Raw genomic sequence first — 15,596 nt, 5'->3', positions numbered from 1 at the left:
ACAGGCACACAAACTGTTAATACACAGATATTTCTTAGAGTGTACTTTTTACTCCACGACATTAATCTGACAGTTTAAGTTACTTGTTACAAATTACAAATTAAGATTTTTGCACACAAAACACATGTAGTTTATAAAATATGATGTTTTATTATAAATCAAACTGCCCAACAATATAACGGCCCACAAGTCGAGCAGAAATGATTCGACGACTGAACACTTATTTGATTGACAGAACTGTTTGGATCGTTTCCAACTTCTATAATGTGAGGATTTGTCTGCATTGAGTACTTTTACGTTTATTACTCTAAGAACATTTTCCTGATGATACTTACATACTTTTACTTTTAAAAGTATTATTATTTAATGTAAGTATTAATACAAGACTTTTAACAGTGTGGTATTAGTACGTTTACTTAAGTAAAGGATCTGAATACTTCCTCCACCACTGACTGTGGCAGCAGTATGTTGGACTAAGCACAGGCATGTTTTAAGACATGTTGTGTTTTACATCACTATGAATTCTAGTTTTAACTTGTAAGAAGAAAAATGTTTTTTTTAAAAAGTCACATAGTCTCCTATTTCAAATAATACGCTTTTTCACTGGCTGAGAGTTCCATTAGAAGATCAACAATACTCTTATTTCTGTCCACTAAATATGAAGCTAAAGCCAGGAGACAATAAGCATACATGTAGCTTGGCATATAGACTGGAAAAAAACCTTTAGGCAGGACCAGGACTTCTGTTTCCCCTCTGTTTCCAGTCGTCATGCTAAGCTAAGCTAACCATCTCCTGGCTGTAGCTTCATATTTAACATGCAGATAGGAGAGTGGCTTTCGATCTCCTCATTGTCTAAATGTCCTAGTCTTTCATACATATGAGCAGTGCCAATGAGTTATTATTATTATTATTATTATTATTATTAATAATAATAATAACTACTAATAATAAAAAAAACATGTTATAACTTACGGTTTTCTTTGGGGAAATCAACGTCTTCTGTTTGGCAGAAATAAATGACATAATATCCAAATGATCATGCTTTCTTCTAGATGATTAGTTACCAGAAGAATGATGTGAAGACATTTACGAGAGAAATGATAATGGACAATGTGAACTGCTTTGGCGATGAATCCTCACTGTGGCACTGTAAAGCCAAGCGTTACAACAACCGTGTCCAATGTTCCTCCGTTGCTTATGTAGTCTGTGCAGGTGAGGTATGGCAGGAATCACATGTGATGCACTCTTCCTGTCTTTTAAACTTTGACATTATGTTGGAAGCAAAAATGTGACAGCTGTGCAATGTTGTGTTGTGTACCATGTTTGACAACTCTCTTGCTGTCATTGAACAGGAAGTATAGAAGTGGATTTGTTTGACGGTCCTGGTAAATGTGCTGGGAGAGTGGAGATCCAGCATGAAGGTAAATGGCACAGGGTCAATGAAGTTGGATGGATATCTAACAATTCAGACGCTGTCTGCAAACAACTGAACTGTGGGAGAAGAAGAGATCTCACCACTCCTGAAAAATTCAGCCAGGGTTCAAATGATTTTCTACGCAAAACTGTAAAATGCAATTCAGATGCCAAACATATATCTGAGTGTCTTCCAGAAGCTAACTCACCCGTCCCAACCAAGAATCTGGTAGCAGTAGGAATAACCTGTGAGGGTGAGTGTTTTTTTGTTAGATTTTTCCATTCGTCTGTTTTTGCCTTCTCTGTCTGACTGTCATTCATCAGTTCCATACTGTCAGTTAGAGTACAGTGGTGTGTATAAATGCACTCAAGTAAACTCAAATCTGCCCTCCACTTTTTTGTTTATGGTTCAAGTGGAAAATGTAAAAAAAAAGGCAATTTAAAAGCCATTGCAAAGGTTCTAAAAATATCTGTAGTTTTTTGTGAAATTGTTCTCCATATTTATTAGCCCTTTAATGGTCTCACCCACTTTAAAGTAGCATTAATTAAAAACATAAACGTATCTCATTATTTTTGCCACCTGGAGGCTGCAGCTGTAAATGCCACATTGATAAATTATCAGCTTAAAAAGTCATTTTTCCGGATCCGTGACATGTCTCCAGCACCCGCGGCACTACCATTGGGCCCAGGTGGGCCTGGGCCCACCCATTTTAGGTCCGGGCCCGCCCATTTTGACCCAGGCCTATAGTGAGTAGGCCTAGTGAGTGAGCCAATCAGCGGCTTCTACCCCACGTGTGGACTCTTAAGCCTGCCCACAGGCTGCATCGTCACCAGCAAGTGATCCAATGAAATGAATGACGTTGGCGCGCAAGCTTTTCAAGCAAGCTCAATGAGACAGACACAGACGGTAGCTATTAGCTAATATGAAACGCAAAGCAAAGCAAAGCAACTTGTTTTCATTTAAATTCAGCAAGAAACTGTTCACAAGACACGCTGGACAATTTACCAGTCAATCATAATCTAATTCTAACAGCCTTAATTTCTTTTGACCCTGTCAGAGCACAAGGTGGTATTTCTGAAAGGAGATAATTCCTGTTCTGGCCTGGTGGGGATAGAGCACGGCCCCAAAACCTACTGGCTCTCCGGCTCTAACGAGACATGGGACCAAAACTCTGCCAACACAGTGTGTCGGCAGATGCACTGTGGGAATGCCTCAAACCATATCTCCATCTCTAGACCTGATTTGATGAAAGATGTTTGGAATGTATCTTACAGCTGCTTATCCAACTCCACATCTCTGTTGGACTGTGAAAACACAACACCGCCATCAAACCACGGTGATACTATTGCCACTGTGACATGCTCAGGTAATGTGACAGTGTTAAAACGTAGACATGTAAAATACTGTATGTATATGCAATGCGTAGATTTGGAAATAATCTGCTGATGAAGTCCACAAATAACTTTCTTTCTCCTTTTGGCTGTTTGCCTTTTGGTTGCCCCAACAGGAAAAATTGAGGTGAAACTGACCAATGAGTGTTGGGGGTATGTCAATGTTTGTGCAGATGGAGAGTGTGGAGGTGTGTGTGCAGACACCTGGACAGACCAAAAGTCTGTGATGCTTTGTGAAAACCTGGGCTGTGGGGACATATCCCTAGTTCCCAACCCCAAGGCCAATACTAAAGAGAGTAAGGTGCTCTTTAAGGGTTTGCACACTACAAACCACATGACCAACCTGAGCCAGAGCAACTTCATTAAAAATGAAAACGATTACATCTGTAAACCTCGCCAAGCCTATGTTGTTTGCTCAGGTAATGGATTGTTTTTAATATATATTACAAAAAAATATATTTTAAAATGTGATTATAATATGACTGCACTGTTTACTCTTTTTGGTCAGCTTGAATCCCTCATTGATTCTTACCCGCTCAAAATGCCTATTTCCAAATTTCTGTATATTTTACCTGTATAACCTTCATCAAGGAGGTGATATTTTCACTTTACCTTCAGTTTATTTGCTGAGAGTTACCTAACCTCTCACAGATTACAGTGAATTTTGGAGGAAAGATAGATCAAAGAATAACTTATTCAGGCTTTTTTTTCAGTGCTCTGTCAAGAGAAGGCTGTCAGTGTAGGCCAAATCATTTTCCACTTAAACAAATGTCCTTCCATATGGGAAACAACAACAACCACTTCTTTATTTTTTCTCTTTGGTCAAATTTGCCCTCACCCTGTTTGGCACATATCAAATGTGCAAATACATAACTTAATTGTGGTTGTTTTGATATGGCTCTTGTTTTCCGAAATTCTTTCAAATTCTTAAAGGTGTGTCCTATTTGATACAAACTACAGTACAACAATTCTTGAACATAATCAAAACCAAATGTATGTTATGCAAGCCCACATTAATCAGATCCGAACATTGTTGAAATCCATTTTATCTTTGCAGAAATTTGATGTTATTGTCTTTTTATACATAAATGTATTTCCCCAGACTTAGCACGATGCGGATTCCCATTTGCTGTCCCTAGGCGTGTATACAGTCCATATACACACACATTCAGAAAGGCATAGTCAGACCTTAGTGAAAAATATGTTTTTTAGTATTATTAATATGATTATATAATAGCCAGGTCTATATCTTATCTTCTTAGTCTTATAAAGTAAACAAACATTGGTCATAAACAAAGACATTTCAATAAGTTGTAGGCCTATTGGTTGATAATACTGCAACAGTAATATCAGTCAGTTTAAACAGTTTAAAAAGTGGTTGTAATGTATTGTTGTACTGTAGTACATGCCTGTGAACGGGAGATGGCACAATAAGACAGATGTGATAAATTCATAGAGTGCATGTACATCATAGATGCACCATATACCATCCAGAGGATTTATTTCTTGTTTGTTGTATTAAAATAACAAATGACGTAAATAACCTGAGGTTCTAACTCTGTAACCTCTGAATTGTTTTGTTGCAGGTAGTGTCAAGTCCAAATTTTCTTCTTCCAGAGACAAATGTTCTGGAAATGTGTTGGTGGAGTATGAAGGCCAGTGGCTCCCAGTTTGCAACACAGCTCTTGAAAACATCAACACACAAAAGGCCATCTGTGGGGAACAATGTGGTCCGGCTGGAAAACCCATTCCTTACTTCGGACCTGAATCAACAGAGGGTCGTGTCATTTCAGAAATAAATTGTGGGAAAGACAAGAAGTCAATAACAGCATGCAATGTCACAACCAGTTCTGACAGCTGCTTACGTGGTGGTCTTCAATGCTCCAGTATGTGTAGTGATTTTGTCTCATATTTATCACTTTCAAAATGTTTTCTGTCTCTGTCAAACTGCAGCTTGTGTTTTGTCATATTTTCTCTATGTAAACCTTTCATATTGGACATTTTTGCGACGTGTAGGTCTGAATAGTGGACGGGCAATTTTGAGCATATGTTTTTCTTCTAGCATTCCAACATATCTTGGACCTTCCTTTATTGGAATTGTTTTGTCTTTGTTGTTTGGTAAATTAACTTATTTGCTTGCTTGCTTAGAAAAGATAAGAACAAAATGATACCACTGTGACGCCTGTAGGACAAATATGAAGCTACCACCTGTTAGCTTAACTTAGCATAAAGACTGCAGCAGAAAACAGCTAGCCTCCATCCAATGGAAAAAAAAAATCTGCCTCACAGCATCTCTAAAGCTCGTTAATTAAAATGTTATATTGTTTGATTAATCCATACAAAAACCTAAGTGTAAAAAACGCTAAGTGCCAGACTTGGCTCGGTTTTTAATTCTTGAAGTCACTACCACTATTTGTGCTAAGCTACAGCTATGCTTAGGCTTCCTACTTGACATAAAGAAATGAGAGTGGTATCAATTTATGTATCTATCTCACAGCAAGAAAGCAAATACGCATAATTCCCAAAACATCAAACCATTTCTTTAACATGAACGCAAACTTTAATCAAGGCTATTTTGTTTGCCCAACAATTCAAGTATTAGCTAATGTGGTAAAACTTTATAATATCCATGACTTATAAATGGTAAATTCATAGTTAATTCAACTTTTGTTAATAGTTATTTTACTGTTAACAAACAATGCAATGATGATTTATAATGCTTACTAATTATTAGTAATTTTATAATTTATGTTGTATTTTATCATTAGTTTAGTGTATTATAAAATGAGCTTATACATTTACATAGATAGGTAAAGTAATACTTTGCCGATGGTTAATAATTGTTTTGTAAACCATCGACACACATAATTTAGATGGCTATTATGAAGTTGCAGCTAATGCTTAATAAGTAAATGATTAATAAGTGGTTTATAAAGCATTAAGTAACATTCATTTGGCCTCATTAAATCTTTTTGTGGTGATCTATAGAAGAGAGGATTATTTGATTATTTGTACATTAATATTTATTAAAACAATGTTTATAGAACAAGGTCTTTATTAACCCTTAATAAGGTATTATGTTCATCAGATGCAACTTTCTAATAGCCATCCAAGTAATGTTTATTTAACAATTTGTTAATTATTAATATATGCTTATGTAATATATTAAATGTTATGATGTGAGCAACAATAATCTGTTGAAATAACAGAAATGATAGCTTAGCTAATAATGATGATAATTTTGTTGTTTTTTAACAGTAAAATAACTACAAACTTAAGTTTAATTAACTTTCGATTTCCCATTTATTAGCGATGGTTATTATAAAGTGTTACCATAACTTTTGTAAGTTTTGTATTTGCTAAACCTTCTCTCACCCCTTCAATTCTCCCCCGCTGTGTTTTTAGACTGGCGTAAGATGGCGCTGACTGGAGGAATGGCCTGTAGTGGAGCTGTGGCTGTTCACTCAAAGAACAGAATCAGTGCTGTTTCCACTGAAGGTTGGACAGAAAAAGAGGGGGAGATGCTTTGTCAGAATCTGGAGTGCGGCAATTTCATGTCAAATAGGACAACTACATCGGGCATTAACTTGATCACAAGCTTCAGCTGTGCAGGTGTGAAGAATCCAGAAAACATCTGGGAATGTGAAAAGCAAACATCAGACCCACAGAAGCAGCTCTTTCTCAAATGTCAAGGTAAGGTTTATTTCTGCTGTCAAATGATCATAGAAGCTTTGCAGTTACATTGTTAACCTCCTTGAAAAAACAATCCTAAAAGTGGGTAAGAAAAATAGTTAGCTATTTCGTTTTTACAGATGCAGTAGATACCTCACAATCATTTTAATTGACCATTACAGGTGCAGTAAGAGATGCTGCGCGAAGATTGTTTGTATTTGAACTGAACTGCTAAACAAATACATAAATGAAATATGACAGAGTCGATGTTAGGTTGTGCAAGGCATTCTCACTAACGGGTTCGTATGATATCGTTCGAAAAGTTAGGCACACTGAAACGTATGATATTATCTCCGTGCTACAGAGTGGCAGTTTCATTGCTGTTTAAGCCGCCACAGAGCTTCGTGACGTGGCTACAGACCTCTGTCACAGCTCGTCATATCAGTGATACTTTGTAGATGTGTTTAGCTGCTACAGAGCTTTGTGTGCCGGCTATGGTGCTCCACATCGTGCTCCGCCAGGTTGGTGATTCAGTTACCCGAGAAAATGTGACTGTGAGCCGGGTACAGAGCACCATGAGCAGCATTCATTTCGGTGGAGTTTATGGTTAAGTTTATGCAAGAAAAAAAAAAGTGAGCATTACTGAAAAGACACCGAAACGATTAGTTAGGTTTAGGAAAAAGAATGTGGTTTGTATTAAAAGACTCCCAGGGAACATTTCACAGATGAGTGGTGGCCTACAGGTTAGAGACGCGAGCTTGTGACCAGGAGGTTGTCGGTTCAATCCCCAGACCGACAGGATAAAAATCTGGGCAGCACTTGTCCCTCCCTCATTACCACCACTGAGGTGCCTTTGAGCAAGGCCCTTAATCTCCAACTGCTCCAGTGGAGCTGCTCAGTGGCCAGCAGATCAGACTGTGGTTGTACTGGGCAGCTTCCAGGTATGAATGTGTAACTGTGTGAATGTGATCAGGGTGTTCCTGCAAAAGAGAGACTGCCTCTCAGTGAACCTTCCCAGAATAAATAAAGGTTAAATAAAAAAAAGTCTTTTCTTTTTTTCCCCCCGGCAAGAGAGCTCCGCTCCCTGGCTTCAAGGTCTGTGTGTTAATGCCTGCTCATCCATCCTGACCGCCTCCCTATGCGGCCAGCCACGTTCTTATACAGCAGCAGTTAACTTGGTGCACACAGAAAAAAAACATACGGATTACAGTGCTTATCTCTTCGTATCTTTTCGAATGTATGGTTCATGAGAACAGGCTGGTTTGTGAATTAGCAAATTGTCGCTATAGCTGGTTGTGTTTGTTTGGCAGTTGAGTTCAAATATCAACAATCTTTGCGCAGCATCACTTACTGCACCTTTAACAAGGCACTTCTTTTTTAATTCGTATTCTTCAGTTCTTTGACTCTTGCTGTTTCGCTGACAACGCTTTTTGTTAATAACTCCTGGCACTGGACGCTGCCTCCCCCCTCTCCCTCCCGCCCCCATCACTTGCTTGCAAGCACCACCCATTTCTGATTGGCTGGAATATTATTGTTTGGCTTGTGTGCACCTTTCTGTTTGTTTTCCATTTGCAGAGACTGGGCTGTATAGGAACAGCGCACACAGAAAATAGAGTGCTAGGTGACTGTGAGGAGATATTGACATAGCATCGCTTACTAAACCTTTAATGTTTTGTAATATTAGTTTTTAGGAAATATGTTTATTTGCAGTCTTGGAGTTAGATGAGAATATTGATACTGCTCTCATGTTGGTAAAATAAAATATGAAACTACATTAGCTTGGTCTAGCTTAGCATAAAGATCCAGGCGAAAGGTTAAAAAAAGATGGCTTACCAGCACCTCGTAGCTCATGTATTCACTTATAATAATTTTGGAGCAATTTCTATTTGTTTTTGTGTTTGTGCATATCATGGCTTTGCTGGAGCTGCCATTGTTTTCTGTTTCATTCTGTACATGTACGTGATACTGTCATAACATTAGCTTTTTAGTTTTTTATTTTGTTTTTAATGTACAACAAAGGTTAAGAGAGACATTTAGTTGTGGGCTGGGATGGTTGTGGGGGGGGGGATTGTTAAAAGTGGTAAATGTAATAAAACTCTATAAAAACTAATAATTTTGGAGGGGTTTTTGAGGAATTTTGCCTATTTCTAGCTAACTAAATATTACAGCATATATGTCCGTCCAGAAAAGCTTGTTGTTGCTCCTTTAAATATTTGATCTTGTTATTTTCCTTCCTTAGATGAGCCCACTATCACCCTAAATAACACATGTCATGGTGAAGTGAAGATAAATGACATTGCGGTGTGCATCACTAACTGGACTGACAAATATTCAGATATGGTTTGCCAAGAAAACAATTGTGGCGACGCTATTGCTGGTATATCTGGTGATAAATCAGCTAAGGCAAATGGAAAGTACTACCATGTCAGCTGTGAGGACAACCATTATGATCTTGGCCAGTGCAAAAGATTTGAGGAAAAGTGTAAAGAAAAACTGGTGTCTGTTTACTGTTTTCGTAAGTATGTGCTTTCTTTAACATCCAAAATGCAGAGGATTTGTCTAATCCTCCTCAGACAAAGAATTCAGAATCAGAAATCAGAATCGGAAAAAGTCACAGTCCTGTCCCCCTGTCTGAGGAAGTGCCATTCATATTACTTTAAATAACATCCTACTACTTTACAGTACTTCAAAGAAAACATCTCAAAAGTGATCCAAATTAAGTTTCTAGAGCCCTCACACATTATCTTCCCCACATTATTTTTGATTCTCACATCTTATCAGAATATAAAGAATGTATGTGATCACCAACTAAATGGAGAACACATTAATCCTCTGTTGATGCCTTTTAAATAACGAATTTTATGCATCTTGGAGTAACATCGGTAGAATCTCTGCAGCTGAAATGGTGAATCAAATCAAATACAGAATCATGTTTATTTATTACAGTATTAAAGAAATTGTTTGACATTTGGCATTATGCATCACTCTTCATTCGTCCTGCCGAGTGTAAGATTAAAAGATTGTTACAACTCTCGTGTCAGCTTTAGCCAGGAGACGAGTAGCCTAGCGTAGCATAAAGATGTGGAGCAGTGTAGAACAGCTAGCCTAGCTGTCTCTGTTCCAAGTAAAAACAAAACAAAAAATGCTAACCAGCACCTCTCAAGCTCACAAATAAACATGTTATACTTTGTTTGTTGATTCTATGTGAAAAATGAAGTAAAAACTTTGGTTTTAAGACTTTTGGATAGTCCTAACATAACATAACAACAGAGTTGACGGGTTTTTCTTTTTTTTTTTTTTTTTTACAGACAATGTTGAACTTAGAACCACAGAAAAATGTGGAGGTCAGATTGAAGTCAGCTATGGACTTGGATGGAAAAAAGTGTGTCCCTTGAAATCATTCTCCAAGAAACATAAGGAGATGCTGTGTAAAGAACTTCGCTGTGGTTCTCTTAATGAAAGCATAACTAACAACAAAAAAGAGGTAAATCTTTGTGTTCCACTTTGTGTTTGTTTCTGGCAATGTCCCACTCATTAGTTGAATAAGGATTGGGACATATGTATAATTTTACATTTACTTTTACTGTTTTACTGCAGTATACACTATGTTGGCCTTATAATTAATCCCGCCAGCGTTGTTGGCTGACAGACTCTCTATTGTTATGTATGGCAAGGTGTTACTCTAAAGACAAGTTTCAATTTAAATTTCAAGGCCCTTAAATTGGAAACATCGCTGGAGTGCACCGAACATAACCAGGACATCAGATACTGTGTGAAGCAAAGAACTTGTACAAATGTCCAACCAGCTGAGATCTACTGTGGCGGTAACACAAATCCTTCCCAAATAAATCCAGCGGGTTCCCAAACATATTCATTCAGTTCATTTGCATGTAAAAACAGGAAATAGGGTTTTTTTTTGTAATCTGTAGAATTTGAATTTGTTTAACATAAAACTAATTTCAGATCGGATTGACATGGGACACAATAACTAAATCAAGGAGCACCCCCACTCTTTACTGGGAGTAAATGCAGAATGTGGCTGTGTTTGATTTCAGGGTATGTGCCCATTCCGACAATTAACCCTGATCCACCTCCACCCAACATACTGCCTATCATCCTGGGCGTAGGATTTCTTCTGGTTCTGGTCATACTGATTGTTGTATTTGTACGGATCTGCATTGTCAAGAAAGCCAAAAAAAAAGCCATGAATTTCTCGTGTGAGTATATCATTCCATTACACCTATCTTAGTTGTTAATGCCTAGTTACAATGAAATACTAAGTGATAATTTGTTTAGCTTTTAATGAATTGTCTTGAACAAGTGTACCATTCCAAAAGACAAAACAAATTAAATCAATCTATTTAGTCATCCTGATCATCCCAGTGTATTGAAAAGGGTGAACTGGAGCCTTTAGCCACAAGAGGCCAGTTTTTCTGCATGCTGACTAAATTCTCATGGTTTACTGAGCATTAAAATAATATTATCACTGCTGCTTTGGTCCACACTGTTAAAAAAATCCTTTAAAAAACAATAATATTCCGGCAGCTTTGGCACCAAAAAATACTGTAAAGTAACAAAAAATATCTGTCTTTGTAAAAAATACAGTAGTTTTCCATATTTAAAATACAGTGTGTAGCTTGAATCGTACATGAAATCTGGTGTATTTCTTTGGTGTTTTACTCTTTAATGAAGGATATTTACTTGTGTAAAAACAGAGTTTTTATATTCACTAGTTTGATCTAATCCTGGAAATGTATTTCACAATATTAAACTTGACCTTAAGAGTTTAATGTATTGAATACAAGATGAATATTTGTGAAATTATGATAAATTAACAGATGGATTTATTTTTTTATGTGAAAATGAATTAGTTTTCTTTAAAGAAGGAAGTTTTATGGTTAAACTGTACACAGGTTTTTTTTTAATGTTCTTTTACCATAGACATGTAAGGTCTATTTTTTGTAATTTTTTTTACGTTTAAAAAAATATGGAATAATTGTATATTTCAGCTCCCAAATGTCTTAAATTTGGGCCACTAATGTTTTGATATTTAAATGTAACTGTTTTCCCGGCTCTTGTCATGTCCCTTTGCTGTGCATGACAGTTGTTGTTTTGCTAATTATCTAATTTTCTTTTGAAATAGCGAGAAAACTGTCAAGAACAGAAGTGGAGTTTGAAAGTGGAGACTATGAAGATGTCAAAGACAATGAAATGGAGGACTTTAGCCTTAGCAGTGAGTCTTAAAACATATTCATACATTTATATTATTGGTATTTATTTATTTTTGTAATCTCCTAAATCATTTGTAGAACAGTGAATACTAATCACAGGCTGCACCCCAGCCTCTGTTACATATTACCAGTAGCATTACTACAGGAGTCGTCAACAAGGTCTCACTCCCAACTCGTCACATACTGTACTGACGCTTGGTCCGTGTCAGAAAGCGTCAGTATGGTACGGGCCGTGGCGCTATAAGATGTCGTATGAATTACCTAACACCAAAGGCACCTGACCAAGCATCAGTTTTTGACTTGCTAGAGTTCTTAGTAGCATAAGAATTGGTAACATATAGCCGTGTTTTCTTTCACATTGCATTATATTACTTTAATCTCTATATAATAATATAATAATACTGCATTTCAATTTTATATTATTATATAGACTATATCATACAAAACATTCTCATGAACGGGTTCGTATAATATCGTATGAAAAGCTATGCACACCAATTTGTGTGATGTCCTACGGAATAAGGCAACCGCACGTGACGACCGGTCACATGACAGTTAAAGAGCTCCTATTATACACCTTTTCAGCATCCTATTTGCACTCTTGGGGTCTACTAGAATAGGTTTACATGCATTGATGTTCAAAAAGCATAATTTTTCGCACAGTGCCTATTGCTGCAGCTCCTCTGCCTGAAACACTCGGTTTGAGCTCTTGGCCCCTCTCTGTTATCCAAATTTAAACAAGCCGCTTGGCGGGCTGTGCTTGCTCAGGCAGCACCTATGGGCAGCACATATGACAAACTGGGCTGGCATTCTCAATCAGTGACATCACTAATTGAGGAATTTTGTTAATTGTCTGTGGGAGAGAATGTTCCATTTTTAGTTAAATGTGTTTTTTTTTTACTTTATACATATATTACATACACAAACAGTATAACAGACTAAAAGCTGGGGGTGGAGCATAATAGGGGCCCCAAAAAGTTACTGGGAGCTGGCTTCAGAGCACCGCAAAGTGACGCTCCTTTCAGGGGCCGTGGCAGTTGAGTTTAGGCACCAAAACGAGCAGATATGACTAGATAGCATTTGTTTAAGTGTTTGTTTACCGTTGTTCTTGCAGGATTCAAATCAGAGACTGAAGTCATCACGGAGAACGACGCACAGAGCACTTCCTCTTTTCCCTACGATGATATTGATGAGGCTCAACCCCTGACCGCTCAGGCCGCCACTGATGCTGACTCAAGAGACGACATCAAGGAGGGTGACCCCGATGAAAGCACAGGAAAGTTTTGAGCCTGTTTATTCACTTCATTTTCACACTTGAAGACCAATACTTTGACAAATTCTCACAGTGTCAGCAATCAGAGTGAGCACATTTTAATATGCTACTGTTTTTCTTCTTAACAGATGGGGTGACCTACGAGGTGGAGGACCCACAGGAGAATTACGACGACATTGAAGCCTACCCTGAAATCACTCAAACCGAGGCTGAAGTCCACAACAGCCCTCAAACAACACCTGAAAGTGACGCAAAGGCACCTCAAGGATTAGTGCAGGGGGATGAGGACTACCTAGTGCCAGGCCAGGACGGGTGAGCCACAACTAGGTTTAAAGGATGCAAAAAAACATTTCAATCTGGCAAAGTAGACCCCCCCCAAAAACAACGTGGCTACCATTTACAAAAACATACTCAAAAGTCCAAATTATAGTCAAACAACATTACCGTAGAGAAGCTTTTTATGCAGCAGAAATATGCAAAAGTGGTTCAAACTTAAAAGCAGGGGTCTAAAACATTTTTTAAGACAAGGACCCCTTAACTGAAAGAGACGGATCAGGAACCCCTTACTAAATATATTGTATAAAATTAAGTTGCATATTAAACTGGGCCTACAATAACGTGCAGGGCGGCCTACAACCTTTATACATACCTTTTATGCATATAATACTAAGCTATTAAAATAGCCTATAATTGTTGTAAATCATGTTTTAATGTTAAAACAAAGATGTGGCACAGTGAATCCTTAGGATTAACTGTATCTGTGGATGGCTATCTTAGTGACTACCTTACCTATAGGCCAGAAAGTCTATCATCAGTGGGGATGTATATTTGCTATTAATATGTTAGATTAATGTTAAGACTTTTTAATTTTTGAAAAAAACTTCAAAAATTAGGACTAATTTGGAGGCCCCCTTGCATTGACTCTGAGGACCCCCAAGGGGTCCCGGACCCTCTGTTGAAGATCACTGCTTTAAAGTAACTTTAATATTGAGTTTATATAAAAAAGAAGTCCATCCCTAGATAAAACAAATTGAATAAGGCATACTCTGAAAATTTCATCAGACAAGCTTGTACAGTCAAAATAGATGACAAAATAGATGTTTCCTGTATATACTCAGAATACATAATCTGATTGTTTACTGCTTGTTTGTGTACCTTCTAGTGACATAGAGTTTGCTACATCTCTTATTTAACATAAGTGTGTATATAGAATGTGTAAAGTGTAAGCCTGCAATCAAATCACAGGAGAGGAAAATGAGTGGTTAAAGTTCCTTTCTCCTAAATGTATAACATTAGAGTTAGAAAAGTTTTGTATCATACCCCTTTTTTGTTCTAAAATCCACTTTCTCTGTTGATTTTATGGCTTTTATGAAATGTGCTCAGAATGTTGTAATGACTGTATATGATTTTTTTAATGTTTTGTTAAAGAATCTGATGTATATACAGTAGTTGTACAGAGCTTTTATGATTGATGCAATATTTAATGAGAGATTACTTTTGCAGTAGTTTGTCAATGTGTCTATCAAATGCAATCAAAACGCCTATATGAACAAGGCTTATAGCAGACGGGAAGCACAGAGACAGCAAAAATGAGATAAATGTTACATGAGTCAAACTCCTTGTGTAACACATCTGATACAGTAAGCTCAGGTCGTATTATCACATGGTTATAAGCTTTGTAAGAATGTATAACACTGAGACGTTATTATCACATTAATGTTTTTTTTTTTTTTAAAGGAATAATTACAGAGTTAGATGAGAAGATTGATATTATTTTAAAAAAAAATCTAATATTCCATTAAACATATTCTATAAAACATGAATTAAATGTTCATTTAGGCGCAATTTTTATCTTTTATTGTTTAAGTGTCTTCAACAACAATATTAACAAAGAAAAATATTGTCTCTTTTATGTGATCTCTTTGTACAATATACTTTGCATCATTTTTTATTAACTGAAAGTTACTATATCTTGCTACTACGTGTTACAATTCAGAATTAAATTCAGTCCGTGCATCATAGCATGAGCTGTTTATCAGTTTTTGTATCTTGTGGCATTGCTACATTGTGCTAGCCTTGTGTTAATAGCAGTTTTGTGCAACACAACATTAAATTCTTTACCGAGACTTTGTGTACGCTCTGTTACCACTTTTAGGTTTTATTCTCTACTTGCATCTAGCGATGCCTCATGGACTCCGGGGACTTTGAAAAACGGCTCAGATGTTGAGTATCAAACTGTATGTTATCTTTGTCATATATAGTTTGATACACAGCACAATAAGCCGTTTTCTTCACATGACATCGTTTGTATAGTGACTCAAGATTGCCTGAAATTCCCTCCTGGTCTAATCTTTAACAATGCAATAATGTCTTAAATAGCTTTAATTTTAATGTATTCATTTTAATATGTTGATTTATTATGAATTGATTGATTGTTGTGATTTTGCTCGGCATTTACCACACAAAGTCAAACGGTGCCACCGGACAAAAAAAAAAAAAAAAAAAAAGCCAAACACTCTGGCAAACATTTCAAATACAGTTTCATCTTCATGCACTTTAGGTTTCTCTATAATCCCTTAACCCCCCCCCCAATGCTCGAAATATAGACAGAGCAG

General features: G+C 37.0%; 1 protein-coding gene across 1 annotated transcript in view; it reads left to right on the top strand.

Annotated features, from left to right (window-relative positions):
* Positions 1 to 13,363, top strand: part of LOC116040699 (scavenger receptor cysteine-rich type 1 protein M160-like) — a 17,365-nt gene extending 4,002 nt beyond the window's left edge. Inside the window, exons 7-19 of the mRNA XM_036008051.1 lie at positions 1,053 to 1,212; positions 1,353 to 1,667; positions 2,472 to 2,780; positions 2,922 to 3,224; positions 4,392 to 4,691; positions 6,211 to 6,498; positions 8,717 to 8,992; positions 9,786 to 9,961; positions 10,190 to 10,301; positions 10,533 to 10,694; positions 11,621 to 11,710; positions 12,823 to 12,984; positions 13,110 to 13,363. Of these exons, the coding sequence (XP_035863944.1) occupies positions 1,053 to 1,212; positions 1,353 to 1,667; positions 2,472 to 2,780; positions 2,922 to 3,224; positions 4,392 to 4,691; positions 6,211 to 6,498; positions 8,717 to 8,992; positions 9,786 to 9,961; positions 10,190 to 10,301; positions 10,533 to 10,694; positions 11,621 to 11,710; positions 12,823 to 12,984; positions 13,110 to 13,297 (2,841 nt within the window). The 3' untranslated portion in view covers positions 13,298 to 13,363. The remainder of the gene's footprint in view (positions 1 to 1,052; positions 1,213 to 1,352; positions 1,668 to 2,471; positions 2,781 to 2,921; positions 3,225 to 4,391; positions 4,692 to 6,210; positions 6,499 to 8,716; positions 8,993 to 9,785; positions 9,962 to 10,189; positions 10,302 to 10,532; positions 10,695 to 11,620; positions 11,711 to 12,822; positions 12,985 to 13,109) is intronic.
* Positions 13,364 to 15,596: the final 2,233 nt, after the last annotated feature.

Source organism: Sander lucioperca, chromosome 12 (assembly GCF_008315115.2).
Source record: "Sander lucioperca isolate FBNREF2018 chromosome 12, SLUC_FBN_1.2, whole genome shotgun sequence".
In the NCBI taxonomy this organism is placed as follows: Eukaryota; Metazoa; Chordata; class Actinopteri; order Perciformes; family Percidae; genus Sander; species Sander lucioperca.
This window is presented reverse-complemented; position numbering and strand designations above follow the sequence as displayed.